Source organism: Dermacentor albipictus, chromosome 2, assembly GCF_038994185.2.
Source record: "Dermacentor albipictus isolate Rhodes 1998 colony chromosome 2, USDA_Dalb.pri_finalv2, whole genome shotgun sequence".
NCBI classification, from domain to species: Eukaryota; Metazoa; Arthropoda; class Arachnida; order Ixodida; family Ixodidae; genus Dermacentor; species Dermacentor albipictus.
The window spans coordinates 96,789,161-96,816,992 of record NC_091822.1 but is presented as its reverse complement, the minus strand read 5'-3'; the positions used below and the strand labels follow the sequence as shown (position 1 = coordinate 96,816,992).

Genomic DNA, 27,832 nt, shown 5'->3' with positions numbered 1-27,832 from the left:
CGTCAAAAAGTCCGGAAAATTGGACAGCGGGGGGGTTCGAGTGTTCGAAACTTCAGATGTCCTTATACAGATTCTATGGGGCTCGTGGCGGTGCCGCGAAGATGTCCGAAATATCAGGCATGTCCGAAAATTCAGTCAGTGACCGTATATAGTTCCACAAAAAGTGGCCGTTATGTCAGTAGTTCGTTATATTGGACTCGCCCTTAAAAATGCTCAAAAATTAACTGCACTGAAACTGGTGTCAGCAGTTACAATCTGACACCACTTTGGTCCAAAAACCAGATTTTCAGTGTCATTTTTGTTCCTGACGCGTTCCCACACCTAGCTGCAAATTTCCATTAGAAACGTCAATCTACGGAACGAAATGCAGCGTCGCATAGCTTTTTCAAAACTGTGCACAGTTCCGATCACCTGCCATTTCTAAATTGCAAGCGCAGCCACCATTTTTTATTTGAGAGCTCGTGATACATCTTACTACCAGTGGGACATGACTGGATTCTGCACAAGAGAGCGAAGCATTCTCGTTGGCTGGAAGCAGACGCTTCCAGCCAACGAGAATGCTTCAGAAATAGCTTCAGAAATAGCTTCAGAATCGTGTGCGAGCCTGTTCCAGCAGCAAGCAATCCTGTCTCTATTGCTGGGCCATATATTTTTCTACGCTCTCTGCAAACAAACAATCCAGCAGTGATGAAGAGTTGTTTCTGCAGTGAGTGGCGGAGAGCAGCGCTGAATTTCTTAAAAATGTTTCTGATATTGACCACCGGCTCGTCCCCCTTGCGATGCCTCTACAGTCAGTATGCAAAGCGTACAGAGCTTCAACGTAGAACGCGGGCAAGGAGACCGTGAATGAGCGGTACAAAGATAACCGCACACGCACGAACAGTTGGTCACAGCCACAAGTGTTGACACGACAGAGCGTATTACAGTATGCCCATTCAATGCAATTTACAAAATGCTGCACATACAGGCAGTCACGCACACACACGCAAAAAGTGGCCACTCACCTTCTGCGTCTCTGACTGGGCCTCGCGCAGCTTGCGCTTGCTGCGGGAGACCTCGCTCTTGAGCTGCCTGTTGTGGCTCTGCAGGCTCGTTATAATGTGCCGCATCTCCCGGTTGATTGGCTGAGCCTGCTCGCTGGACACCGACGACGACTCAAACTCAATGCGTAGATTCTCGTACTCGCGACGAATCTGCAGCATACGCACAACAGTCTCACTCTGTGGCTCTGCTTCGTGCCGCTTGCTTTACAAAACTGTTTGCATTCGCTCGCTTGTCAGAAGACAGGTAGATCATTGGCAGGTAAAGTGGAGCGCATTTTCTATGTCAAAGAAGAATAGATAACTGGGCTTAGTTGTCATAATACTGTATTGTGCAGTGCACACACAAAAAAAGGACACAGATGAAAACAGCTGAAATTAGAAAGACAGGTCGTTGCAACTGCCAGTATTCTTCTGCCACTGATTCGGTGGCCTGTATTGATTTAAACTCAAAAGTTAAATTATGAGAAGGGATTATGCCTAACCCTATGCTGTTTGTAATGCAATACCTGTAGTGGAATTCCACTATTGCAAAAGATGTTCAGTGACACCCTTTTCTTCAAATATGGACCAGGTTATCAATGCCAAGGCATACCTGTACCATTCTCGAAAAACCTAGCATGTCCATGTCATATCATCCCGAAACCACATTGGTCCCCAGCGGCCACTGCAGTCGCAAACGTTTTACGCAAGACTGGATTGTCCAGTCTCACTGGACAGGCACCGCAAGCGAGTATGGCCGAAAAGCGTCTCCACATGTGGAAACAGACAATTTGAGAGCGGAGAGACCACCTGCGCGATGTTGTCCTCGAGGCGGATGACCTCCGAGCGAAGCTTCTTCTGGACAACCAGCTCCTCGCTTTCCATCTGCTCAATGTGGCGAAGGTGTGAGTTTTTGGCTGTCGACAGCAAGGAGCGACACTCGTCCAGCTGAGTCTTAAGTTGCATGCTCTCGTTGTACAGCACGGAGAACTGGCTCTGCAGGCACTTGTACTCGGCCGTGCTCACCACCAGGCTCTCGGGCAGCGACCGCAGCTCTAGCCGCAGCCGCTCCACCGTCTTTAGGGCCTCCTGCAAGGGAAGAAGCCAACGTGTGACCCTCTCGAGCGTTTGGAACACCCTTCTTATTGCGGGGGAGACGTTGAGGGCAAGCACCTTCAGGGCCAAGATAATTGCAGAGATATCTTTTTTTTTTTCTGGACTAGTTTTTACCTCATTGCCACCTGCAGGTTGTGCAGGTAGCATCAGACATGCCGTGCAGCAAAGACAGAGTGTGTTGGCACGCTGATTCTTCCCAATAGTGAGAAAATGGCAATATTTATTATGCAGAAGAGCAGCAATGGAGGCTTTGACCCATCACTGCAGCCTGCTGAAAGGCCTCTTCTCTGGTAAGCAGAGGTGTGTGAATACTCAAAACTTTCAATTAACGAATCAAATAGTGTCCTATTAGATTCGGTCTTTGAATTTAATAGTCAGTATTTGCATATGTGAATATTTTTCAAATACTTTTAAAATATTTCGAAATATCAACTGCACCCAACTGAACATAAAATTGGAATAACATGCTAACTTGTGCTGATTGGTACATGTCTCAGGAAAAAGAGTAACAGCGCTGAACAGGATCTGACTGAGACAGACGAAGCGGGGGGGGGGGGGGGGGGGAACGGAGCAAAAGTAAGGTAAATTCTCACCTATGCAGGCATAGTATTTGCACAGTGGAGCAGGCTACGTCACTTAGACAGCCATACTTAACGGGCTATGCAGCGATCATATGCACTTGAAGAGCCCTGTTCATGCGAAAAAACTACTTGTTAGCTCCTAATGCTCCACTTGTGCTTTTCATAAACAACGCTTGAAAAAGTACTATGTAATGACAGAAAGTTGCTAACATTGAGAATACTAGGACGTGAACACTGTTTTATATTAATTGTGATAACAGCTGTTCATTATTCGAAAACTATTCAATATTCTATTCAATTAATTTCTGGCACTATATTCGATTTGTAATCGATTCGGTCTCAAAATTCACTTATCGCACACCACTACTAGAAAGACGTGCAAGATGCAGCACATTTTGAAATGATGTTCACAGTAGTACGGCTAACAGCTTTGACTTGCCTCAGTCAAAAAATGCAAAACATGCACCAGCTTAATCGGCTATACACAACAAACAATGAATTTGGAATCATGGCCAAGTTTGCTATGAACCATGCAATCTGCAACCTGTTTACGGTGCACATCAAGTGCGAGGACGTCCCACCAGATGGCAATGCCTGCCTCAGACTAGCAGAGTGCCTCATATTCAAATGAACTGGCATTAGGCTAGGCAATTTCTTTCACTCAAGAGCAATCTTTTGTTTCTCCCTCAATGCTTATCATGCTGTACAACAAAAGCTGTTGAGTTTCCATACCAGTGCACCAAAATTTGCTCTGTATAATACTAGCACAGCAACTACACTGCAAAATGTCGTGTGTAGTTTCAAGATGAAGTATGACAGACGTTTTGACAGACATTTTGAGAGACAGCACACAGCATATCCAACATTGTTTCAAGGTCAATGTGTGGTGCAAGATGGCTGTTTACTTTAGACTTCCAAGAGAACTGGTTTGTTATTGCCATTGGTCGGGAGGTCTTGCATTGTTAAAATTAGGTAACAAAGGCATGTCGTTTTCTGAGCTTTCAAGAGCTACTTCATTTAGCTTTTTTTGCTTATCACATCCATTATTGCATTATAACAATATTTGACAATACTGGCCATCAGCAACATGTTCTCAAACATTCACCAGACAAACATACCCGGGTTAGCGGTGCAGTGATCCAAAGAAGACCACGAATTGGGTAATGGGAGACCAGGAGGGATTATGATGCCAAGCAAACAATAGAGCTTGTATTCACACAAGAAACATTCTTGGAATGAGTTTCACACAAGCCAAGTTTGTTTTCGTGCCTCTGCAAGCAGCAATGAGATGATGGCGACAGCCCGGCAGTTGGGAGACCACCTTGTACCTTGTGGTCATGTTGAAGCTGCTCCAGCTCCAGCAGCCGTGCCGATGCCAGCTCCCGCTGTTCCTCGAGCTGGCTCTGCAGGTCCTCCAAGCGCAGGGAGGCTGCTCCACCACCACCGCCAGAGCCCCCGCCAGAGGCAACCAAGGGCAAAGTGTCGACGCCGTCCACCTGCAGGAGCACCGACACACACGCATACTGCAATCGCCCATGCACCACTACTAGAGGACAACCAGGGCCTCACCCCGAGTGCCCCTCACGGAAACGCTACCGACACCACCACCACACGCTAAGTGCAAGAAAAATGTGCTTCTAAATTCGATAGGCCAGTCCCACTTATTGACAATAACAATGCAGTGTTGCAACAGTATGTTTACAGAACATTGAGCTTGGCATGCGACTTCGTATTTTATTTATTTTATTTAGACATACTGCAGCCCCTTTATGGGGCTACTGCAGGAGTGGGTTACAGTCGAACCCGGTTATATCGAACTCGCAAAAAAACGCCTATTAGTTCGATATAAGCCTGCTAAATAATTGATGTCATAAAAGCACATACCATTTATAAAATCACTTTATTGATGAAACTAACTTAGTTTCGTATAAATTAGTCCTGCATTTTCTTCTGCTTGGGCAATTTTGCTGCCTACGACGCACGCACTTCCCCACATTGTCAAAAGGAGTCGGAGCAGCTGAGGCCACAACCTTCCCCATTCGCGCAGAAGCACCGGACTAGTGCGAGTGCACCAATCACTTCAGAGGACGTGGGCAAAGGACCGTCATGGCTTTCCTCATTGTGCCCACTTTCATTTGTGCTCTGTCCTATGTCAGCGATGTATTCTTCGTCTTGGGCTCTCCTGTGGTCGCGACACCGTCATCTGCACTCCCAAACTCGTCCACCGTTGATTCGTCAACAGCTTCCGGAAATTCTGACAACTCGCTCCAAACTTTGGCAACACCGGCAACCGCTTCGCCACATTCATCAGAATTTACAGTCATCACCGAGCACGTGGAAACCGGCACGTATGAAGAACCACTTGTACATGGCCGTGCGTACGCGTCAGCGCCACGAGCACTGGGTCGCGAGTTTGGCCGCTTTAGCCCTAATCGTGCTGAGAGTGCTCCTCGGAATCTTGCACGCAGCAGGGACATCGAACGTCTCATCTCGTTTGACCCGATTTATGATTTCGAGCTTCATGACAAAAGGCGAATTCTACCACTTCATCACGGCAACACTGTGGGAGAAGGCAAACAGGGCGCAAATACAACTCGCACTTTCGCCATCTTGCACGATGAGAGCACAAGAGCCTCCCCAATTGGCTGTCTGAGCAAGCGCTGCGGGCGGGCCAGGATCATGTTTTGCAGGGGGTGTCGACAGCTTGCCCGACCAGCCCGAGGCAGCGCGGTCACGGTAGGGGAGAGCGGTTAGATGGAGCCGCACCGCCGGGTTTACCCATTACCGCGAGGGAAAGCCATCTTATGGGGGCACTTTTCCGCCGCTTGACGTTCGATATATCGGGAGTCGCTGCTATTTTTGTTCGATGTAAGCATAATTTTTGCTATATATACTCACATACTATACCGTGACCAGAAATTGTTCGATATATAGAATTCGATGTAAACGGGTTCGATATAGTCGGGTTCGACTGTAGACAAAAAGGAGTCATACAAAAAAAAAACAAGTAAACAATAACATACTAAAAATTCACAAGAAATTAGGCACAACAAGGCATATTGATAGCAAACAGCCCCAGATGAAGGCAGCCTCAGCATGGCTCCAGCCAGGACGATGAGGATGACAAAGTGGCGCAGATGCTAGTTGATGGCCACCTTGGTCGTGCTTGGACTAGCATTGTAAATATATCTTACAAATAGCTTTGTACCCAATTTACGGATAACAATACAGGTAATTGTGGTGGCAATACCAGTTAGCACTGGTGACATTATAAAAAATGAAATACAGTAGAACCCTGTTGATACGCTTTTAAAGGGTATCGTGAAGAACACAAGGTATCTGCCGGGAAAATATAACCGTGAGGAAGGGTGCAAATCACCACAGCACAAAGTCAGGTGCTCGTACTGTGACCAGGAACGGCACACGCGCACGTGCATGATTAAGGGACGCATACGGTACGGTGTTCCGTGACAGTGGCCCCTGCCGCAGTATATTGTGTATGTTCCACCGCATAACACTTTAGCTTACTAAAGAGGACCGGCAATTGTGAAATGCAAATAAGACCCTTGCAGGCCCCAAAGTAAATGTAGCCCTGTACTTGGCAGAATTGGCCAATTGTGCATGGTTCCCAGTAGGTTTTAAAGGGACCCTGAAACGATTTTGGCGATTTTCTGCAAACGTACTGAGTCGTTAGAGTAGGTTCTTCTGATCATTAATTGATGCATCTAAGTGCTCTGCGTAAAGCGCGTAATTTATTATAAGGTTTTAAAAATACACATCGCTGCCGATCGCATCACACTGCTCGGCGGAATTTTAAGCCGCCCCTACCCATATGATGCAAATAACCCATATTACGTCACATGGGCGAGCTATCTGATTGGCTGACCAGGGCGTGTGGTCGATAATTTTTCCAACTTTATGGTGAACAAATGATGCTCGTAATAATTGGAATGTTAGTTACTTTGTTTTTGTAAAAAGAAAATAACTTAAAAAGAATACACAAGAATAGTTTTTTAGTACACTTCAGCACTTCCGGCACACAGCAAGTGTCGTCTGCTTGTGTTACAACGTACTCCATTTTGACGAGAGCTCCGCGGTCAGAGTCGGTCTCAGTCTTTTCGCGAGCACTATGATTCGACTTTGTTGCCTTGTGGACTGCAAACCTAGCGACCTGCATACCGCGAGTCCAGTATTAGGGCAAACACAAGCGCAAGGGGACAGGGTCTGGCCGCTTGACTGTGCCAGGATGAGCCACGAGATGAGCAGAAGGGCAAATGTGAACGGGCTGCACGGTGCAGCCACCTGGTGGCACAGAGCTCAACCATACACAGTAGCAGCAACGAAGTGTATTCTTTGCTGCTGGTGTGTATTTTTCGCAGGAGTGTAATCATCAACACGTTGATTTATAAATGTTTAAAATGCTTTACACTTGGTTAGAGCAATATTAGCGCTTTGTTTGACTGGTTAAGCGCTGCGCCAGCAAGTGTCTGGACCGTGCAGACCGATCAGGCTGCTCACGTACCGTATTTACACGATTGTAAGTCGACCCCTTTTTTTAAATTTGAAAGTCTGAAGTTGGGGGGTCGACTTACAATCGAAACCGAAACATGGCCCCGCCAAAAAAAGCGATACCAACGGGAGCTACGACGTAGTTAGAATTTTATGTTTGCTATATGGCCCTACCCGTATCTTTTCGCTATCCCGCATGTTATTTCGCTTTGCGGAAGGGTTTTTCAACATTTTTGAGAGTTTTACAGTGCATGCAACACTTATGGGGAGTGTCGATAGTTGATGGAAGCGCCGCTGTTCCCATTTGCGGCGGCACCCTCAGAACGGCGGCGCTTGCGGGGAGTATCGGTAGTTCATGGAAGAGCAGACACTGCGCGCTGGTTTCTCTTTCTGTGCTTGAAGGCATTAGTATTGGCATGGTATTGGTTTGACGCGTTCTACTTGACTGCCGGCTACGTGCTACTTCTATGCTTCCCCAGTCGTCATGAGTGCTCCAGGCCCACTAATCGTTCGGCACTCGTTCACAGCACCGTTCAAAAGGGCTGCCATCCTTTACGCCGAAGAAACAAATCACTGCACAGCGGGCCGCAATTTCGATGTTTGTAAACGAGTGGTGCGAGAGTGGCGACTGCAAATTTTCACCTGGTATGACAAGTGAGAAATTTCCCACGTGCCAAAGTCTGGACGCTTTCCGGAGCTGCAGGCTAAACTTGCGGCGTACGTCGCTGAAATGCGTGATCGGTCACTGCCAGTGAAGTGTGACGTGGTCGTGAAACAAGCCCGGACCTTCGCCTTAATTTTAAGGTTCTGCTCCGCCGTGAGTACGTACAACGAGTGGCTGGCGGCAGAAGACTGCGAAATTACGCCAACCGGACCTGTCAAAAGAGCCTCCCTGACGGCTGCGTGTGGTTGAGTGCATTTGGCGTGGGCTGCTATTCTGCAAGATGTCCTGGTGCGGTCGTTTGCCAAATTTGAAATTTCGCTGCACCACGACGCGCTGTGGGACTGCAGCAACGATGACGATGGCAGCACTAGTGAAGACGAGTAGTCCAGTGACCATGTCGGCTACTAATAAATTTTCGTTATCGAATGCGCCCTCGAGTATGCTCTCTTATTTTTTTTTTTCGGGCGCGCGATATGGGGGGGTCGACTTACATTCGAGTCGACTTACAATCGTGTAAATACGGTACGTCTACGCTAAAGTTCCTTCATCAGCTTGAGTTTATGCCTCCAGTCATTTGCCGAAATGACCAGCTTGCCTGTGGTTACCGGAATACCGGCCATGTTCGGCGCTACGACAGAATGCTCGCAACGCACGCTGCTTCGATAGCTCTCGGTCGACGGCCAAGCGGCTAGCGGAGAGGTCTCGCGCGGGAGGGGGCGTGCTCCTAAACAACCGGAAGTGAACGATGTGACGTCGCATCGTGACGCTGAACCAGTGAAGGCGGAGCTTAGCGCCGCTCGCTCGGCGAGCGAGTTGAGGAGGAAAAGCATAGCTAGGGAGGAGGGTAACTTCTAATCGCTTGCAGCTCCATTAATACGTAACGCTTCACTTAAATTGTGGTGCGAATGTTCTACTTAAGCTGTACCCTACGCGCCTACAAATTTTGTCCGAACCGTTTCAGGGGCCCTTTAATCGATGCGCACTTTTACAGAAGCTTCGCCAACTGCTGTGTGCATGCTTTCTCCAAATGTTAGTGCAGCACCTGGCTTGTGCAACTTTGTTCTTTATTGCAAACTTTCGTTGCTTGCTGCAACGAATCGGTCGCTTGGTGCAACATGCGAGGGACAATTTCTCCCTGCACCGTTATATTTTTGTGGCGGCCACTTTCAAATGCAATGCAAGATGCAGGAATATTACCAAATGGTGCTGTGGCGAAATTTACTTCTGGCATGTCGCTGGTTTAAGACATGAGTGAGTAGTGGGGTATGGCTTATGAGATGAGGAAGAGGAGTTAGAAGATGGAGTAGATCAAGTGAAGGGACGTACAAATAAAACCACTCTGCTCTTAACAGTGCTTGGTTGTTTTACAGTGCTGTATCAAATGGGAGCATAATACATAGGATTCATACGACTCGGGACCACGAAAACACGACATAGCTGCCGGGAAAATGCAACAGCGGGGAAATATCAATGGGGTTCCACTGTAGACTATTACATTGAAGCCTTTTTCACATCACCCAATTGTTTGGTTACTTATGCAGCCTCTTCCTTGTCTAAAGATAGGCCTGCGGCTGTACCTACTGTCACTTTTGAAAGTGTGCTCTGACACCATTATGGAGCACTCAGTGTTCGCCATCACTGGTGGTAGGTATGCCCACTAAGATGATAACAAAATGTGGCCATAAAACTGGAAATTCCACGAGAGGCTTCCACAATGAACAACATGCCTTGTCAAGCTGCATTAGTAGCTGCTTTTTGCTGTAGCCACCATCTTTCCCTTGCAGGAGGAAAAATTATGAGGATTTCTTTATTCATCCTTTTGCCTTCTGTCAAAGCACTACTCCGCCCGTAGCGCCACCTTAGGTAGCAGACATGCAAAAGCTTTATGCCTCCAGCAACAACGGCTATGCTGAAAGTACGAGAACATTTGCTATAGGACTATTTTCATGTTCGCAAATCAGTGAGGGCCTTTGTAAATAAGGTGCACATCAGGGAGGGAGTATGCAGGGAAGGGAAGGCAAGTTCAGACACTTGAAAACATCTGTCGGATGGCCATCAACAAAGTCAAGGAAAGTTCTAAAATTTTTTAGAAAACGTTTTTTGAATCTCTTGGCCGAGAACAGCGTTAGTTCTGAGTAACCAAACTGAGCCCAGGGCCCTCTCCCACCGACCTGGAAGCTCTTGATGCGCTGCAGGCAGTCGGCCAGGTTACAGTCAAGCTTCTCCTCACGCGCGCGCACCTTGCTCAGCTCGTACTCGAGCTCCTCCCCTCGGTTGCGCAGTTCGTCATTCTTGGTCTGCAGCGAGTCCACCTGGTCCTGGTGCTCCGACAACTGCACAACGCCATTGCAAACAAAACAATGCTGTCACGAAGTACCCTCTGGACGATGCGAGGACAATGTATAATGTAAGGGATTTCTTTTTTTCTCTTTCCGTTTGTCTCGCATTACATTTGCAGCTTTATTTTATTATTTTGTTTCGTGCGACCAGAACGTTAACCCTATCATTACAATCGCGCTGCCACTACAGTCAAACAAATATGGCGGTTGGAGCACCACTCGGACAACTGACATAGTGCGAAAATAATAAGAATTAAAATATAATAGTTAGATTAACCTCGAATTGAACACCGTACAAAAACACCACTGTCACACCAAGCGTCTCTTTACAGGCAGAACATGATTAGAATAGACCAGGACACAGATGAGCCTCCCTCATCAAGGCTCATCCGATTCAGATGCCTGCGAAAGCTGTTCCCTAACAGCTGAATGAGTGAAGCAAGTTGGAGCAAAATGTGTACGTTGTGCCACTACAAGGGCTGTGTACAGTGGCTTTCCTCTGCGAACTTGGGAGTTGCACCAGAAGGTTACACTAATAATTGAAAATGCAATGGAAGCCCCAACTTATATGTGCATGGGGCATTCACTTTGTCACAAATAGAGCAGAATGTTGATACAGACAGAAGTTCATACTTGGGATACACTCGGGAGTGGGTAGCAGAATACAGACTCTGTGGGGAAAACCTGCTAATTGGAATATTGTGTGCAAGCATAACAAATGCCTTTTATTGCTAGAAAGTGTCATTTTTTTCAGTCCTACGAGCATCAAAAACTAGTGCAACCACTTGCACTATATGTCATGCCAACAACCACGGGGTGAGGGATGCAGGTTCGCTTTAAGGGGGGACACGGGTCTTTAGACCCAAAATATCATAAAAAAACGAATTTTGGAAAATAGCATTTCTCTAATCTACATCTACTATTCTCCCTATCTACCAAGTTTCAAATCTCGTAAGGTCATATTTCAGCCGTACGAACAATTTAAAAACAGATGGGGCACCTGATTTTTCGCGTGTGTCGACGCGAAAACGACACACATTCAATGACGCCGCGCTCGCGTACTAGTGCCTTGAGGGCGGCCATCTTGGTCTCGTTTGAAAGAACGCGGTTTCGGCTTCAAATATCGCGCGCTGCCGCTTCGTTAGGCTTGCTGGTTCAATACAAAAACCGGCGGCAAAAATAGATGAAACGCGCGTTCTCATTCGCTGTCGCATGCACGTGACGAGATAACGCCACGTGATTGGCTGGGCGCACTCCCGAGCTGTCTGCTAGCCGCAGCAGAGGCGCACGCGAGACGCCATGTTCGATGCGATCGTTGTGTGAGTACGCGCGACGATGCCTCCTCCGCTCCGAAAGTTTGACTCTAAGCACAAGTATGGAAAGAAAAGGAAGAAGTCCATGCTCAACAACTTCAAAAAACGCCCCACCGCGTCGCAAGTGGTTGAGGACGAGCCACCAACGGCGTCAAGCGACGGAACTGATGGAGCCGACCGAGTGCTAGGCCTAGGTGGTGCGACAACGAGTAGGTGCGACGAAAACGCCAGCCGCGTCCGTCGTGACACCGTTATGCTGACGCCTTCAGATTTGGAGGTAATCGACATGAGATCCGACGAGAAACTACAAGAGCTCGCGTCAACCGCAGCAGTGAGCCGTAAGTCGGAGATCTTGTCCGCTGGCGATGTCGCAGCCGGCCCGCTTGACGACACAGTTTTCACCGTGGTGTGCCTGGAATCGGTGAACGCACTGCTGGAGCATATGAATTGTAATACATGCGGCGGTAGCGCGAAAATCAGCCGGAAGGAGCGCGAATATGGCCTTGCAGTAAGTCTGGTGCTCATATGCTCGAAATGCGGCGACAAAGCGTCAGCGTGGAGCTCGCCGCGTGTGAATGGGACTCGGAAAGTGAATCCGTTTACCGTCAATATTCTGGCTGCGCGCGCAATGCAAAGCACCGGCAATCGGCAAACTGCGTTCAATGATATTTTCGCAACAATGAATATATCGCACCGCGGGCTGCATACGAAAACGTGGCAGGGGTACGTCAAAACGAAGTTGACGCCCGCCGCGACCCGGGCAGCTGAGACGCTTACAACAGAATGCGCGAAGTCGGTCCGGCAGCTTTACAGCCAATTAAACTTCGGCAACCCGGGCAACGTCGCTGTATCGTACGACGGGTCTTGGATGACTCGCGGGCACAGTTCGCACATCGGTGTCGGCGCCGTCATTGAACTTTTTACGGGACTTGTCCTGGACTACATTGTGCTGAGCAACTTTTGTGCCGGTTGTCAGCGTGGACCAAAAGTTGGTGACCCTTCATACGAAGAATGGAAAGCCAGTCATCAGTGTCAAAAAAATACGGATAAGAAGGCTGGTGAAATGGAGGTGGAGGCTGGCCTCATTTTATTCAAAAGATCGCTGGAAAAGCACAGCCTAAGATACACAACTGTGCTGTCGGACGGTGACAGCCGCACTTTCTTGGCCCTAAAGGAGGCCAAAGTATATGGCTTTATAGAAGTTGACAAAGAGGATTGTGTCAACCATGTCCATAAGAGGATGGGGACAGCACTACGTAATGCCCTGTCAAAGCACAAGGGGCCTGGCTCAGAGCCACTTGGTGGAAGAGGAAGGTTGACTGGAGATTTGGTGAACAAATTGAGCTCTTATTATGGATGGGCTCTGAAGTCCCACACTGGTGACATTGAAGCCATGGAGAAGGCCGTGATGGCAAGCTACTATCACGTAACATCAAATGACGTCATCTCGAATCATAGCCTTTGTCCAGAAGGTCCTGATTCCTGGTGCCGGCAAAATGCTGCAAAGGCCAAAGGCCAACCTGTGCCGAAGCACCACTACAATTTACCTGCTCATGTAAGCAAGGCATTACTGCCAATCTACCAACGGCTCTCTGACAAGATGCTGCTTGAACGTTGCCAGCGAGGCAAAACACAGAACAACAATGAAAGTCTGCACTCGCTAATATGGGCGCTCGCACCGAAGGAGCAGCACGCATCACTCTTCAGCGTTGAGGCTGCAGTGGCGGAAGCAGTCATGAAATTCAATGCTGGCTGCAGGAGAACCTCAGCAAGCATTTTGCAAGAACTCTCAATGAACCCTGGTGAAAAGTGTATGCAGCGCATGGAGGAAAAAGACCGGCGCCGATCAGCCGCATCTGAACACAAGCGTGCATCGGCAGAAAATGTGCAGTGCTTGTTCAAAAAGCGCCACAGAGGCACAAATGCCCAAACTGACTATGCCCCAGGAGCCTACTAATGTTTTGGGAATGTGTATGTGCACACATTTGTGACTCTTCACAATTAAATGTGACATTTATTTGTTTTCTTGATTTTCTCGAAATGCTAATTTTACCCACCCAGCAAGACATTTACTGTGATATATCAGTAGCTATCATAGATATAGTACTAATTTTTTTTGTAGCATGAAGCTAGATGTTTGGAGCACCAAACATAGGAAACAGTTTTTCAATTTTCTTTGTTTAAAGTTTTTAAAATTTGTCTTTTGTCTGACTAATGCATGGCCATGTTCAGAACAATGGAGTTCAGTGCACTATAAAGTAGGAAATATTGATCCAACCATAAAAGTTCTTCCTATGTTGTGAAGCTTGTGCTTTCTTCTATTGGACCATATGTCATTTGTCTATTTTTGTGCAGCGGTTATTTGTCTATTGTAGTAAGAAAAAATACATCGTAAAATACATTGTTTTCTTAATTAAGTAATGAAATAATGAACCTACAGAAAAAATAACTGCATTTTTAGAATCAGGAGAAGAAACTAAACAAGCACGCCAATTTTTATCAAGTTTGGGTTATAAATAAATAATGATAACTTTTAATCACCATGTCCCCCCTTAACAACACTAGCCCCCTTCACCGCAGTTACAATCTGCTCGAAGTGAAGTAACATGCGTTTGTGTAGCATACCACATTAAATTTTCAATATTCTAGAACAGTGCCAGCACAGAGGTCAATGGTAAAAAAGAGCCGAGGCGTCCCAACCTTGAGGGTGAGCTTGTGGTTCTTCTCGTGCAACGAGGTGACCAGCGCATGGAGATTTTTGTTCTCTGTCTGCAGCTCTATGTTGGCTTGCCGTACTGCCTCATTTAGGTCTGGCACTGGACCAGTGTCCATCACTGGCTCCCCATCTGCATTCGAAGAGAAGGAGAAAGTATTGTTGAGTCTGTCAATCAAGCACTACACACGCAGAAACTATCCACTTCGAAATTCACATGTACAGTAGAACCTCATTCATATGATCCCGTTTTGCACGATTTTCTGGCACCAACACGCGCGATCGCGAACATAAAGGAATGGCCCAATACAGATGCGAGTCTTTTTTGTCGGTTAGTACAGTAGAACCTCGTACATACAATTTCATTACGTATGATTTCCCAGTGCCAACGTTTGCAGAACACTAAAATGAACCAATGCAGTTACACTTCTTTTTTGCTAGTTCATACGTTCCCGGAAAATACACTCTTTCAACACTAACGTTTAGTACATCACCAAACTGCCACTGTATGATACGCATTGTGGCTGCTAGATTCCAAGTCGTGAACAGTAGCTGCTCACCACAGCAGCTTCCATGCAATACTCGCCCGCCTGTCCCACATGAAAACGCTGGTACGCACTTGGTTTCTCATTTCAGTACCAGCAAATCTCCTCCCGGGTCTTTGCACGCCACATTCGCAACTATCGCTGTCAGTGCTATATTGTGATAAGCAACCTCACCTATCTCTTTCACAGAGTGCGCCGCTGTAAGCGTGCAGCACACTTTTTAATAGGTGTATAACCAAATGCACTGCCGTTCCCTGCTGCAAGAAGTGAGGGTCGTGTTTTGTTCTGCTGGTATTGTAGACGTCGTATTCCAGCGTCGCCCACAAGCTCGATTTTGTTTCGGTTTCTCGTTGGTCTTTCGATTCGCGCCAAGTGGTTATGCCAAAATTTTCTGCCAAAATGTCCCACTCAAAGAAGCTGCTGACTTTGGACGCATTCGAAGAGCACTATCCTAAGCTTGCTGAAGCCACAAAAATGACAAGGCGCATCTCAGGTCGCTTGTGCCCCCCAAACTCGGTGCCCATGGGCACCTTGTGCTGCAGCAATTAGTACTATGTAGATATCAACTACAGTTGAGTCTGCCAAAATTTTAAAGTGATTTTGGATTGTCCGCTTTCTCGGTTAATAAGATTTTCCTAACATTTTTTTTTAAACTCGTGGACAAGGTTCTACTGTGTTGGAATGCAAGAGCTCAGCGAATCACTGCAAAACCACAAACAGTAATTCAAGAAATACTCGTGGACTGTTGAAAGACAAGGAAGATCAGAGGAAGAAAGCAGCACTGAGGGTAACTAGAATTGCATAAGGTGGAAATCCTTGCTTAGTGTTAAAGGGGCCCTGAAAGACTTTTTTAACTGATCGTAGAATTGCCTAAAGGACGTCCTCTCCAAAAACTCATGCTGCAAAATCTTTTCGAATCCTTCAACTACAAGTGCAGTTATCGCACCGATACGAAGCTTTTCCTCTCTTTTTGTCTCCACTAATGTGTTGGAGGCTACACAGCAGAGAAGCGAAGAGGGAAAAGCTCCCGCCAAAAATTGAATGTCACGGCGACGAAAGGGCTCGTTGCGGTACTTCATGGCAGCTGCGGTAGACTACGCTAGGCAGCATGCCGCTGCCATCTTGGAGGCACAAGTGACACATCTATGGTACAGTAGGGGTGCTGAAAAACATCCACTGCTGTCCACCGCTGGATAATGTCTGGCAATAACACGACGGAACCTGTGAACTCTACCTTCACAAAACAGATAGATAGGCAGATAGACACCAGAATGTGTGTGAAGTGTGCTAGTCTTATTAAAAGCCACATATTAAATTTTGTGCAAGGAAACAAAATTATTAATGTACCCTATGATGTCCTTGATTTCATTTTTTCTCGTGGCTTTATGCGATTGTGACAAATAGCTTGGATCTGCATTTTATGGCGACCTTTAATTGCACAGAAATTTTTCTTTTACAGTTTTTCTCCAAAATACAGGAGGGTTTTCCCATAATTACGGCAGGTAGACCTTGTGGGTTATTGTAAGGCCAATCTGCGCAACAGACAAAAGCACGGACTGCACATTATGTATGCGACTTGGTCATCGTGCGTAACCACCGTTTGCACCGCGCGCCGTGCGACCAGCGCGGTGCAAATGCGTGTTACCGCGGTTGGCACCAATGGTAATGAGCAGGAACCTTTTCATTGTCGGATTCGGCACCATTTGCCACATGTCAAACATACTGAAATAGGAAGGGAAATGGAAAGATTGTGCAACTAGATCGTGCTAATAGATCTGTGCTTATCCGGCACCAAACTGTAACCGTAGTTGCTAACACCCAACAGAGCGTTGTCGATTAGGTCTCGTGGCCCAGGCAGCTTTGCTGTGGGACAACATTCGACACTGGCCAATGTGGTAACATGCCGCAAACTGTCGGAGAAAACTTGGCGCTAACATGTTTGCATATGGGTGATTCATCAATGATCATTCCCGAGATCACATGTACAGACCAGACTGATGGCTGTTAAACTGGCTTTCGATTCCACGGGCAAACAGCCGGCAATTACTAGCGTGGGCATGCATGCCAAGTTCTTCTGTGTGCTTAATTAAACTTGCACGTAGGCAAAAATCTCTGAACTACATGAATATGTGAGCACAAACACACGTACCCGATACGATCTGCGTACTTCCCAGTGGCTCATCGACCCGGTCTTCGCACATGCTTTTGGGCTTTCAATGCGCACAGCTTTTGTCACCATTCCCTATGCCCACGTAGCATTATTTTTGATCGGTCTTGTCGACTTAGAAAAGCCATGTACGAACAGAGGCAGCATGCATTAATTAACGAACTGACCACCGAATTACGGAGTCCACATGCTGTAAACCTACATACCGACGATCGGACAATGCTGTGTGTAGCTCTGATGCTTTTCCCAATTCTGAAGATGCAAGAAATGGGGTGAAGCTAAAGTTTAAAAGAAAATTCACATTTTCAAGGGACAGGATTGATTGGCGCCTGAAGGTGGTAGGGTTCGAGACTCCAGTGAAGATCTCCCAACGCAGGTTTCAAGGAAAGATGGGAGAGAGGCGAGCAGTACCAACCTGCACCGGTGGTTTCTTCCCCTTGAAGGGCCAGCATGACCTTGTGGTTTCTCTGTACCAGGCGGTCGAAGGCCTGCAGCAGCTTGGCAACGGCACGTGTCGACACCTGCACTCGTTGGGCGAGTTTCTCGTCGAGTTCCTCGCGGTCCCAGTGCAGCAGCATGCCCAAGAACGACGTGGTTGCTTCAGCCTCATTACGCTGCTCTGACTCGTCCCACGCCTCTGAGTCGAAGCGCTGCAGCAGGATCCGCAGGTCCTCATTCAGCTGGTTCCAGTACCTGCGCACAGAGGTCCCCGCAGTGTCACACCTCTCAAGAGGCTGGGTGTAGGGGGCCACTCACTTCAGGGCTACCACAAATGTACCACAACACAAGACGGTGTAATGGAAAGAGCAAAGAAGGATGTCTACGATGAGGACAGCAGAAATCACACATTTGAGCAGAACCTCGCAGATACGATCCCATTACGTACGATTTCTTGGCACCAACATTCACGATTAAAAAACAAAAAGAAGGGGAAAGGGGGGGGGCACCCAATACAGTCAAGCTTCTTTTTTACTTGTTTATATGTTCCCGGAGTACACGATCTTTCGGTACCAGCATTGAGTACATCACCAAACTGCAATTGTACGATACGTTTTCCGTCAGCTCCAACCAGTGTAAAAAATAAAGGACAAGAGGCACACGCAATCGAGAACAGTAATGGCCTGCCCCAGCAGCTTCCCTGCAGTACTCGCGTGCCCCTCTCACGTGAGAACACCGGCGCGCCTTCAGTTTTCTATTCCAGTACCAGCAAATCTCCTCCCCGATCATTGCATGCCCCACTCGCCGCTATCACTGCCAACCTTACAGCAATAAGCATCTTCATCTGTCGTTCCACAGCGCCTGTGACGCAGTGCCGTTGGAAGCGTGCTGCATGCTTTTAACAGGCAATAACCCAAACGTGCTGCCATTCCCTACTGCAGGCCGCGTGAAGTGAGCATGTTTCACTCAGGCGGCCTTGTAGACATCATGTTCTGGCTTCACCCACCGGCTTGGTTTTGTTTTGGTTTTGCAACAGAAAAGGACAACGTGTGACTGAACAACGGTCGCTTGGGCACCACCAGCTCCACGCACATTGGCATCGTGTACCGTAACAATTCGCGCTGAGCGGGCACATTAAAATTTCCTGCAAAAATGCCTTGGTTGAAAAATCCGCTGATCCAGACTGAATTCGAAGAAAGCAAACTTAAGCATGCCGATGCTACAAAAACGACAATGTGGGTCTTGGGTCACTCGGCCCCCACCAGCTTGGCGTGTGTCGGCGTCCTGTACTGCGACGATTTGCGCTACGCTTCGCCTTATAGAGATGCCAACTAACTTAAGTCTGCCAAACTCTTTTTTTGCTTTGGACTGTATGTTTTCCTTGCTAGTACCTTTTTAGGCGTTCCCTTTTCAAAAACTGTATCAGCAAGGCTTTACTGTCAGCCCACACATTATTACTAAAGAGCCCACACATTCCAATCAATTCTGGTGAACACATGCTACCAGATGCCAAATCCAGATCAACCTTGCAGCGTTCACTAGCGTTAAGTGTCCCATCACCAGCTTCATGACACTGAGATGATGTGGTCCAACATGGGTATGTATTTCATCACGTCAGTACATGATGTATGACACGTTCCAGCTCAGCATGAAATTGCTACTCATCCCGTTCAACACATGCCCCATTCTGTGGCCTCAAATGCTCATCAATTCAAAGTTGTTTGACTGCGCACCTCTTAATTTCAACAAACGTCACAGTACAGCGATCATTGCATGCCAGAAGATGTGCAATAGAAAGGACGCACTAACATCCTGCCAAAATAGAGAGGCGGAAGGCACATCCCTATAGTAATCAGAATTTTAGAAGAGCAGAAACATCGATATTTTTATTTTTATGCTTTTATTTGCCACAACCATATCTCCCAAACTGCGAACTTTAAAATTCGTAGAAATGTCACGGACATGACAATGCATGACGGGGGCAGGGGGTATTTTGTTGCTGTCGAGTGCAGTCTGAAATGCTTGGTACGAGTACAAAAGCTGTCAGCAAGCACAGCTGTCATGGTGCATCCATGATAGCGAGGCTTTTATCAAAAATTTGCCGCGAGTTTATACCTTTACCAAGATATCCTCCCCCCCAACCGCTCCTCCATTTGCACATTATTAACAACACCTTACCTTTAGATGCAGCTCACAAGCAGCAACAAACTCTGAACAACAGATACTGGCGAGCAATACATTATTTTTAATTCACAGTGACTTTGGAAACCTTGCTATAGCTGATTTCGCCTGCTTCGGAAACTACTTTGAATTTAATAAACAAGCTCGAAGCAAGTACCCCTCTAGGATAGGCCATCTAGTGCTGCCACAATAGGGCAACACAGGTACGACCACAATTTCTTTTTTGTATGCATACTTTGCAATCTTGCACTGTCCCACCTTTCAACACCTTGAAAACTTTTTTTGCGAGCATAATCTATTTTACACAAAACTTGACACAATATCATTAAAATCGTAGGAAGAGCCTAAATTCATAAACTTTATGAAAACTTCGGGAGAGTTGGCAGGTATGCAAATAATAAAAAATTTCCTCAATACAGCATGATACAGTTGGATGAGTATCTCCGTACCATTTGATGCAGGGACCACATCACTGCAAGCATAATGCAGAAAGTGTAAACAGCAAAACCTGTAACATTTTTAAGGCCAGTAAGTATAGCTCAGGCAACTTTGACCGCTGGTTTTGACAATGTAACAATGATAAATATTAGGATAACATTATTTTGTTGCTTCTGCTAAATTACATGTACACAGCGGAAAACATGAAAACAAGCATAGAATAGCAACAATACAGAGCACAGTGTATTTGCTCTTTATGCTTGAATCTTTTGCCTGCTTTGTGCCGTATAGAACACATCACACCCACCAGCCCTATGAGTTGCCCAACTTTCTGGTAAAGATGCCAGCAGCGCCAGTGTCAGTGGACGAATACTTGCTCAAAGAAACTTCCAAGCAGTTAGTGTCACAATCTGTTTACAATGTGCCAAAGCTTCCTGCAGGATGCGGCGACTGTCTGCAACCACATATTCAAAAGAAAGAGTCACCTGTTAACAACTGTGAGGACCCCTTCGTCGGATGTTTGCCGTTTCTCCAGCTGCTCCACGCGTGCCCGCAGCTCGTTCTCTTGCCGCACACGCTGCTCGAGACGCTGCGCCAGCTTGCGATTTTGGAACTGCAGCGTCTTCATGTCCATCTCCTCCTGCGGAGTGACAGCCACGGGCGTCACATGCCATAGATGCAATGGCCCAAGAGGGCCGCACTATTTGCAGAGAAGAATGCACTAGCGGCGGCCACTGGACTTGCAACATTAAAGGGCCATTAAAGAAAAGAATGAACTTAACCCGGATTGGTGGCTTATGCCTCTGGAATGCCAACAGGTCAGTGTTACTGTAAACGGAGGCTTATAGCAAACTAGAAAATGTTGTGAGTGTAGACACATGGCCTTACAGGCTTAAAAAGTGCCATAAAACATAAGCTTACATGCACTTTACAGCAAAAACTTTGCATAGCCCAATACCTATACTCAGTATGCCTAGTCTCTGAAACTTAAAAACTTCTCACTGCGTTTAGCTGCCCACTGGGCCTAGCAGCACATCATTAAACCTAATGCCAAGCAAACTAGCACCAATGTTATTAGACAATACATGTACACTTAAGGCATGCAGTATAGACTTTCAAAGAACGCTTGAAAACAAGTATGATGCAGTCCAAAAGCTGGACAAAAACTCATTTGCTTGGGAAGATGAATAGACTCTGCCCCCAATAATAATGCTAGCTTTCCTGCAAGGCAGATTGCCAATATACAACGGATGTGTGGCTGGTTTCATACAACTGCAGAGATGCACAGAGTTCATGCTTTCACATTTATGAGATCACACATGTAGACATGGCTCTCGTGATGATGACCCATGCCATAGCCAAGCATTAGCCCCCTCACCCCCCATATGCACTTACGCTAAGTGTAATAACCAGTGCTGCCATTAGGCAAATGATCATTGTTGCAATGTGTGCTTGCAAAATAGAAAAAAGATAGTCTACTGAGCTCTGCCAACAAGGCTACCATGCGGTGCCCAAAATGTTAATGATGTAGAGTTCATTTTCTGCTTGTCAGTGTACTTACCTTCATTTAATCCCCCCAAAATATCAGCAGACTTCATCAATTTCTCCGTCTGGGAACCTATTTGCTGTGACAGCCCCTCCCGGCAGACACAGTCATTTTCATTTGTTCCATCGCTCTTTGCCTTATTTTCGTGCTTCATTGCCAGTCTCCAAGTTTCTGCCCCATATGTTACCACTGGTAGAATGCATTGATTGTACGCCTTCCTTTTCAATAATAACGGTAAGCTTCCAGTCAGAAGCTGACAATGTCTTCCATATGCGCTTCAACCCATTTCTATTCTTCTGTAAATTTCCTTTTCGTGATCAGGGTTCCATGTGATCAGTTGACCTAGGTAAACGTACTTCTTCAAAGACTCTAGAGGCCCACTGGCAATCTTGAACATTTGTTCCCTTGTCCAGCTGTTGACCATTATCTTTGTCTTCTGCACATTAATCTTCAACCCCTCTTCACTCTCTCTGTTAAGGTCCTCAATCATTTGTTGTAACTCATCCCCAGTGTTGTTGAACAGGACAATGTCACCTGAAAATCGAAGGTTGCAGAGATATTCGCTGTTGATCCTCACTCCTAAGCCTTGCCAGTTTAACAGCTTCAATACTTCTTCCAAACATGCATTGAATAGCATTAGAGAGATTGTGCCTCCTTGTCTAATCTGTTTCTTTATAGGTATCTTCCTACTTTTCTTGTGGAGAATTAAGGTAGCTGTGGAATCTCTGTAGATATTTTTCAAGATATTTAGGTAAGCCTTCTGTACTCATTGATTAAAATTAATTATTTAAATTATGGGGCATTACGTGCCAAAACCACTTTCTGATTATGAGGCACGCCACAGTGGAGGAATCCGGAAATTTCGACCACCTGGGGTTCTTTAATGTGCACCTAAATCTAAGTACACAGGTGTTTTCGCATTTCGTCCCCACTGAAATACAGCCACCGTGGCCGGGATTCGATCCCACGACCTCGTGCTCAGCAACCCAACACCACAGCCACTGAGTAACCAGGGCGGGTTTACTCATTGATTATGTAATGCCTCTATGACTGTGACTGCTGTATCTCTAGTGAATCAAATGCCTTTTTGCAAGCTATGGAAGCTGTGTAGAGAAGCTGATTGTACTCTGTGGATTTCTAGATTACCTGATTGATTACATGTATTATGACATTTCTGTATTATTTTTTGGCAAAAAATCTCGGTAGGGTTTAAGCATTTCCTACAAGCGCATGCTCAGGAGCTTATCATGGACCGCAGAAGCCGTCAGGAAGTGTGACATTCCGGGCAGCATGTTCGTGATGGAGGCACCGCATACTGCGTAGGCCAACGTGTGCAGGCAGCTGCAACAGAAGTGGCGCTGCAGAGCCTTTTAGTAAAGCCCACTTTTCGTCTATGCAAAAAACAAAAATTAAAAAATGTGCGGTGTCATATGACAATGCTAGCCCAATAGGAAGGAGGAGACCCACAGCTCAAGGTACAGGGAATGGAGGGCTGGTGAGGGGCGGCAAAGTTTAAAGGATGGTGCTACTTTTTTTCATTGAGGGACTTTATGGTAAATGAGGCTGTAGCGCCACTTGCAAGACTGGTGCAAGAAACTCTGCCCAAGTTCAGGAAAAGCACTTTTGTCGCACAACCAGTGCTATGTGCTCTTTTTTGAGCCAGTCTTGCAGTGGTGCCTCTACAGGTGACACTACAATGTCTGCGGTTGTATGGACAGACACACAAGGGCCCTTGTCATTTGCTGCTCACTGTCCCTTCATGTGCTGTCACTAGTACTAGGTGTGCTGTCCCTAGTACCGCTCATACTTAGAGGGTGTCCTCACCAGTGTAGAGACCTGTCCGATCCGGAAGGGTTCAAAGTGAACCTTCTTTGGCGGAGGGCCCGAGGAGGCACCGCCAGGAGATTCCTGCGGGGCTGGCCGCTTGGAAGCCATCTTGGCTGGCTTCCGGCAGCCGCCGCCTCCCGGGCTCACCTCAGATATGGTGGGAACCTGCAGCACAAAAGGGGAAGAAAGGCGAGCCAACGTCTTACTATACCAATACCTTGTATGCCCGAAGGTGTTACAGAAGGGAGCAACAAAAGGAGTACATGTCAAGAGCGGTTGGCACACAGAATAATCTTAAATGGCAGATTCAAATGTGGAAGTATTGAGAATAATGACAGAGGTCAGCAAGCGGTTCTATTCACGGGCTGCCTTCGGGGTGAAAACTACCAGAAGCATTGCATGCACCATTGCATTCATTGTGTTTTTATGAGTTTTAAGTCCAATGAGGGCTAAATAGCCATTGCAGTACCGTGTTGTACATTCTGGGTCCTGCAAATTTGGTACACTAGGGAAGAGCCACACCTATTTCATTATGAAACTTCCAGCTAAATAAATTATACTGAACATGCTTCACCATACTACAAAAACTTCTATCGAATACGCCGAGTGCAGTTCCGGCTCTCTCATCGACTAACCATAGAAAAACACTTGCCTGACCTCTTTATGCTCACCTATTTCACTTATGCCAAACCAATAAGGTTGAATTATTGATGCATTAAGCAAGCAGATAAAGTTGCATAGAAATTCATCTGGGCATGTCTGTTTTCTTGTATTTCTGTTACCTCTGTGTTATTCTACTGCACCGTACTTCCGCCTATAGTCCCATTTTATACTTAGCTGGCAATACTGTGGGAACTAGGCAAGTGGTGCAGTCACAACTCACACGCCATGCGTTTTGCAGTGCTGCAGCTTTTGTCTGCAGCACTTTCAGCAGAAAAACTATACTTCACATATTAAAACTACAACTGATGGATGTGAGCCTACATCCAATCACATATTATTGGTTCACCTGTGTGTTTCCAGTATGCGACCTGATATGATTTGGTCACGCGCGCAGGCAATGTGTTGTGGCCGCTGGTCGCACAAACGTGTCACTCCGCTTGTTGGTGGTAAATAGCCTCACAGCTGCGATGCGTTCCACATAATAACTGTGCAGTACTCTGCGACATAAAAGTATGAGACATAATTTTACACCGAGTCACATGATGAGTGCCTACATCTTTCTAAGTTGAGCACTAGTTATCGGTTGCTAATGTGAGGACCGAGAGAAGTCTCGTTAGCCTTCGTAGTGTTGCCTGCGATGTATCAAATGGAGCATAAGATTCGTCCCTCCCCTCCCCTCGATTTACAGTGCTTCTTTCGTTCTTGAGCTGCTGCATGAACGTGCGTGAGGAACAGGGAATATGTTTTGCCAATTGTATGCCCTTGTGCCAAGCCTGTTGCTGAAAAGCAACGTCTTAACTCGATATATCTCCTACACCCTTATGTGAAAGCCTCTTAATACTGCAACGGCAGCCAGCCACAGATGCTTCGGGATAGACATTAAAGCACGCAGCACAAAACTAGTTGGCATAGCTAGTCGCACACAGTGGCACTTGGCTTACAGTATATGTCCTGCACAGCTGCTGCAAACTTAAGTCCCACTACCAGTGCACTACAACAATACGACTCACTTCCCTCTGCACTACATTTCGAAGCTTAAAAGCGAATATTAAGCAAAGCATGCCACTCAGAATTAGCTGCATGGTGCTTGCACTCTATGTCACGCAATTTCCTCACTATTTTAGTGCGTGGTGCAGGTGGATGTAACCTGCGCTAATCAGTACTCAATTAGCATTCCTCAAGGCCACGATAACCCGTCGGTAACGTGTGTTACCAGCTTAGTGATGCTTAACTTGTGACTGCTGCCGAATTTTGCGACTACATTTTAATGACGTTGAGCTTTCTCTAGTACGCGATGCTGCAGCTCCTTAACTGCCCTTGCAGGCATCGCATTACGATTTTGACCAGTCTTTACTAGTGACCTCGTTTTCAGCCTTTTGTCGCGTATTTCCTCTTCCTACTTCTAAGCGGTACGCCCTCGGTATCCTAAACGCACGCCGAAATCCTGGGCGCCAGCTAAGTTTCTATTACGTCCGCAACAATCGCCCTCTCAGCCGTCTAAACTATGAAGCGAAACCTCGCATATGCTTCGGTCACGGTCGCGACGATGGGACAACCTTCAACACTCGGACGGCAGAAGTAGGTGTCCAGGCCACTGGCCAAAGATGCCCAAGCCGCGGTGACAGTTTTTTATCGCATTAAAAGTAATCATTTCACTAATACGAATGGAGCTCACAGCGAAGTAGACTACTGGAAGTCGGCTGGCCCCACCGTAAGCCCTGACAATACCAGCACCTGTCAAGGATGATCGCTCCCGATCAACAGACCTCGGAAAAAGTTTTCCTGTTTGGCCGCCTCGACTAGTCCGTTGCGCAGTCGCTAATCGACCTGTCTGACAGCTTCCCTGCCACCGCCTTCCCTAGCTCGACTGTTGTCAGGTAATATCCATTAGGGCTAAACCCGCTGTACACTTTCTCAGAGCCGCGACTGCTGGAAATCGCCAACACAGTACGCTAGAGCCAGACGACGTTGCTACGGAGGCGTAGAAATGCCGCAGTATCGCGCGCTTCGGACGATACGCGCTGCCTACTCGACACCTGTAGGTTGCTCGTCGATTTTTTTACCTTAAGCGTTAGTTACCTTTTGTGGCGTTTCTGAGGCGACTGCGGCAAGCCGATGAACTCTACATTACACGCAGTCGCAGCGCAGATACCATACACATCAAAAGAAAATTGGCGCGATGGTGACTCCCCTGGCGGTCGGAAACCTGGTAAGAGACGCGAGCGAGTGCCTGATCCGGCAACGTTGGGACGTTGGTTCTGAAACTCCGTGCATCGCCACTAGTTTCTACTCTGTGCGACCGCGAATTTTGTGCAGAGGAAAGATTTCTCCCCGTCAAAAGTGTTTTCGCCGAATTCTGCTCGCGTTCTAAGGATAGCGAATTAGAGTTCCTGCAGAAGCTGGCTGCATCGGCTGTGGGAATATTGCAATTCTCTAAAAATTATGAAAATAATAGTTATTGGACCCTGTCAGGTAAGCGCAGCCTTGTGTTGACCCGCGTTGCCCGTGGTAACGTCGTTACCTCGCCGCTTCACTTCATGGAAACTCTGTTTTATTGTAAGTTAACGACACTAACCATTTCATACTCTTTTATGTTTTTCCCAGTCTGGAAAGACGGCCATTTCTAACTACCTGGCTGAGGCGACTGAAAACTCCTCTGGGCAATACCAGCCTACAAAAGGCGTGCGGTAAATGTGTCCCCGTGTACTTCCATAGAGCAATCGTTTAAAAGTCATAAACCCTGTGAACAAGATTGGTTGTTCGAAACTGACAGTCTAAACATTCCTGTTTCAGAATCTTGGAATTTGAAAGCCCGCAAATTTTAGTGAAGGGCCGACAAACCACGACGCCTGTGGAACTTTGGGACTGCAGTGGCGACCAAAAGTAACTTTATAGCATTACTTTTCTAGCAGCTAGTTATGATAGCAGGCTGATCAAGCAATATAACATGAAAGGAACTGTAAATACTTATTGTAATAAAGAGTCCCACAAGCATTTCGGTAATGCGAAATGTTTCAGACACGTCTGCCTTTATATCGTGTCGAAAATATCGGCTAGGTTTAATCAGTGTTTGCATTCATATGTGCAAGTATTTATGCCGTGCTCTTACAGGTATGAAAACTGTTGGCCCGCGTTTGCTAAAGATACACAAGGCATTATACTCGTCTATTCCTCGGACCAAAAGAATGTATCAACGGCGCTTGACGTATGGTAAGCATTTTTCTGCAGGCCCATTTTGAAGCGTGCCTGCGTTTTCGCGGGGCAAGTGCCATTGTGCTGAAGTTTTAAGTGCAGTATTGTAATTGCTGCCGTCCAGGTACAACAACTTTGTCCAATCTCAAGGCGTGAGGGACTCTCAATGCGTCGTGTTCTGTCATCGAAAGTCAAGCGACCGCCCTGCAGGAAATCCTTCCCAACTGTCACACTTGTTTGCCCGGATCACTTGGGTGTCGACGAACATAGACGACACCGAGGAGGGCGGTAAAGGCGGAGAGCAGACACGACACGAGTTCAACAAGTTTCTGGAACGCTTATCGAATGAGTTAAACGAAAGGCACGACCAGGAGGAGCTTAGCATCATTGGACAGGCTTGAACAATGCTTCGCCGAATTCTAGCTTCGATTGCTCTGCATATATATACATATAAATTGTCCTTGACGAAAAACCTCGCAAATAAACAATTTAAAAGATTGACGCATTTGCGCATCACTCCTGCATCAATAACCGCGTCTATCAACGGTCACTACACCATCATCATCATCACCAAAAGT

At 46.7% G+C, this 27,832-nt stretch overlaps 3 protein-coding genes across 4 annotated transcripts in view; 2 read left to right on the top strand and 1 right to left on the bottom strand.

Annotated features, from left to right (window-relative positions):
• Window positions 1-26,280, bottom strand: part of Bre1 (E3 ubiquitin-protein ligase Bre1) — a 40,569-nt gene extending 14,289 nt beyond the window's left edge. For both annotated transcript variants that reach the window (XM_070533776.1, XM_070533777.1), the window contains exons 1-9: window positions 26,142-26,280; window positions 23,397-23,564; window positions 20,512-20,666; window positions 17,385-17,662; window positions 14,245-14,390; window positions 10,064-10,225; window positions 4,048-4,215; window positions 1,833-2,111; window positions 1,005-1,193 (exon numbers count right to left, since the gene is read on the bottom strand). In XM_070533776.1, the coding sequence (XP_070389877.1) occupies window positions 1,005-1,193; window positions 1,833-2,111; window positions 4,048-4,215; window positions 10,064-10,225; window positions 14,245-14,390; window positions 17,385-17,662; window positions 20,512-20,666; window positions 23,397-23,507 (1,488 nt within the window). In that variant the 5' untranslated portion in view covers window positions 23,508-23,564; window positions 26,142-26,280. The remainder of the gene's footprint in view (window positions 1-1,004; window positions 1,194-1,832; window positions 2,112-4,047; window positions 4,216-10,063; window positions 10,226-14,244; window positions 14,391-17,384; window positions 17,663-20,511; window positions 20,667-23,396; window positions 23,565-26,141) is intronic.
• Window positions 11,202-14,039, top strand: LOC139056014 (uncharacterized). Its single transcript, XM_070533780.1, has 2 exons — window positions 11,202-12,598; window positions 13,494-14,039. Exons 1-2 carry the CDS (start codon window positions 11,567-11,569, stop codon window positions 13,533-13,535), a joined length of 1,074 nt encoding a protein of 357 aa, XP_070389881.1. The 5' UTR covers window positions 11,202-11,566; the 3' UTR covers window positions 13,536-14,039.
• Window positions 26,281-26,331: 51 nt separating the features above from the next.
• LOC139056015 (intraflagellar transport protein 22 homolog) lies at window positions 26,332-27,749 on the top strand. The gene is made up of 5 exons (XM_070533781.1): window positions 26,332-26,534; window positions 26,667-26,749; window positions 26,856-26,945; window positions 27,174-27,272; window positions 27,379-27,749. The coding sequence occupies exons 1-5, from the start codon at window positions 26,505-26,507 to the stop codon at window positions 27,653-27,655; spliced, it is 579 nt and encodes a 192-aa protein (XP_070389882.1). The 5' UTR covers window positions 26,332-26,504; the 3' UTR covers window positions 27,656-27,749.
• The last annotated feature ends 83 nt before the right edge of the window (window positions 27,750-27,832 follow it).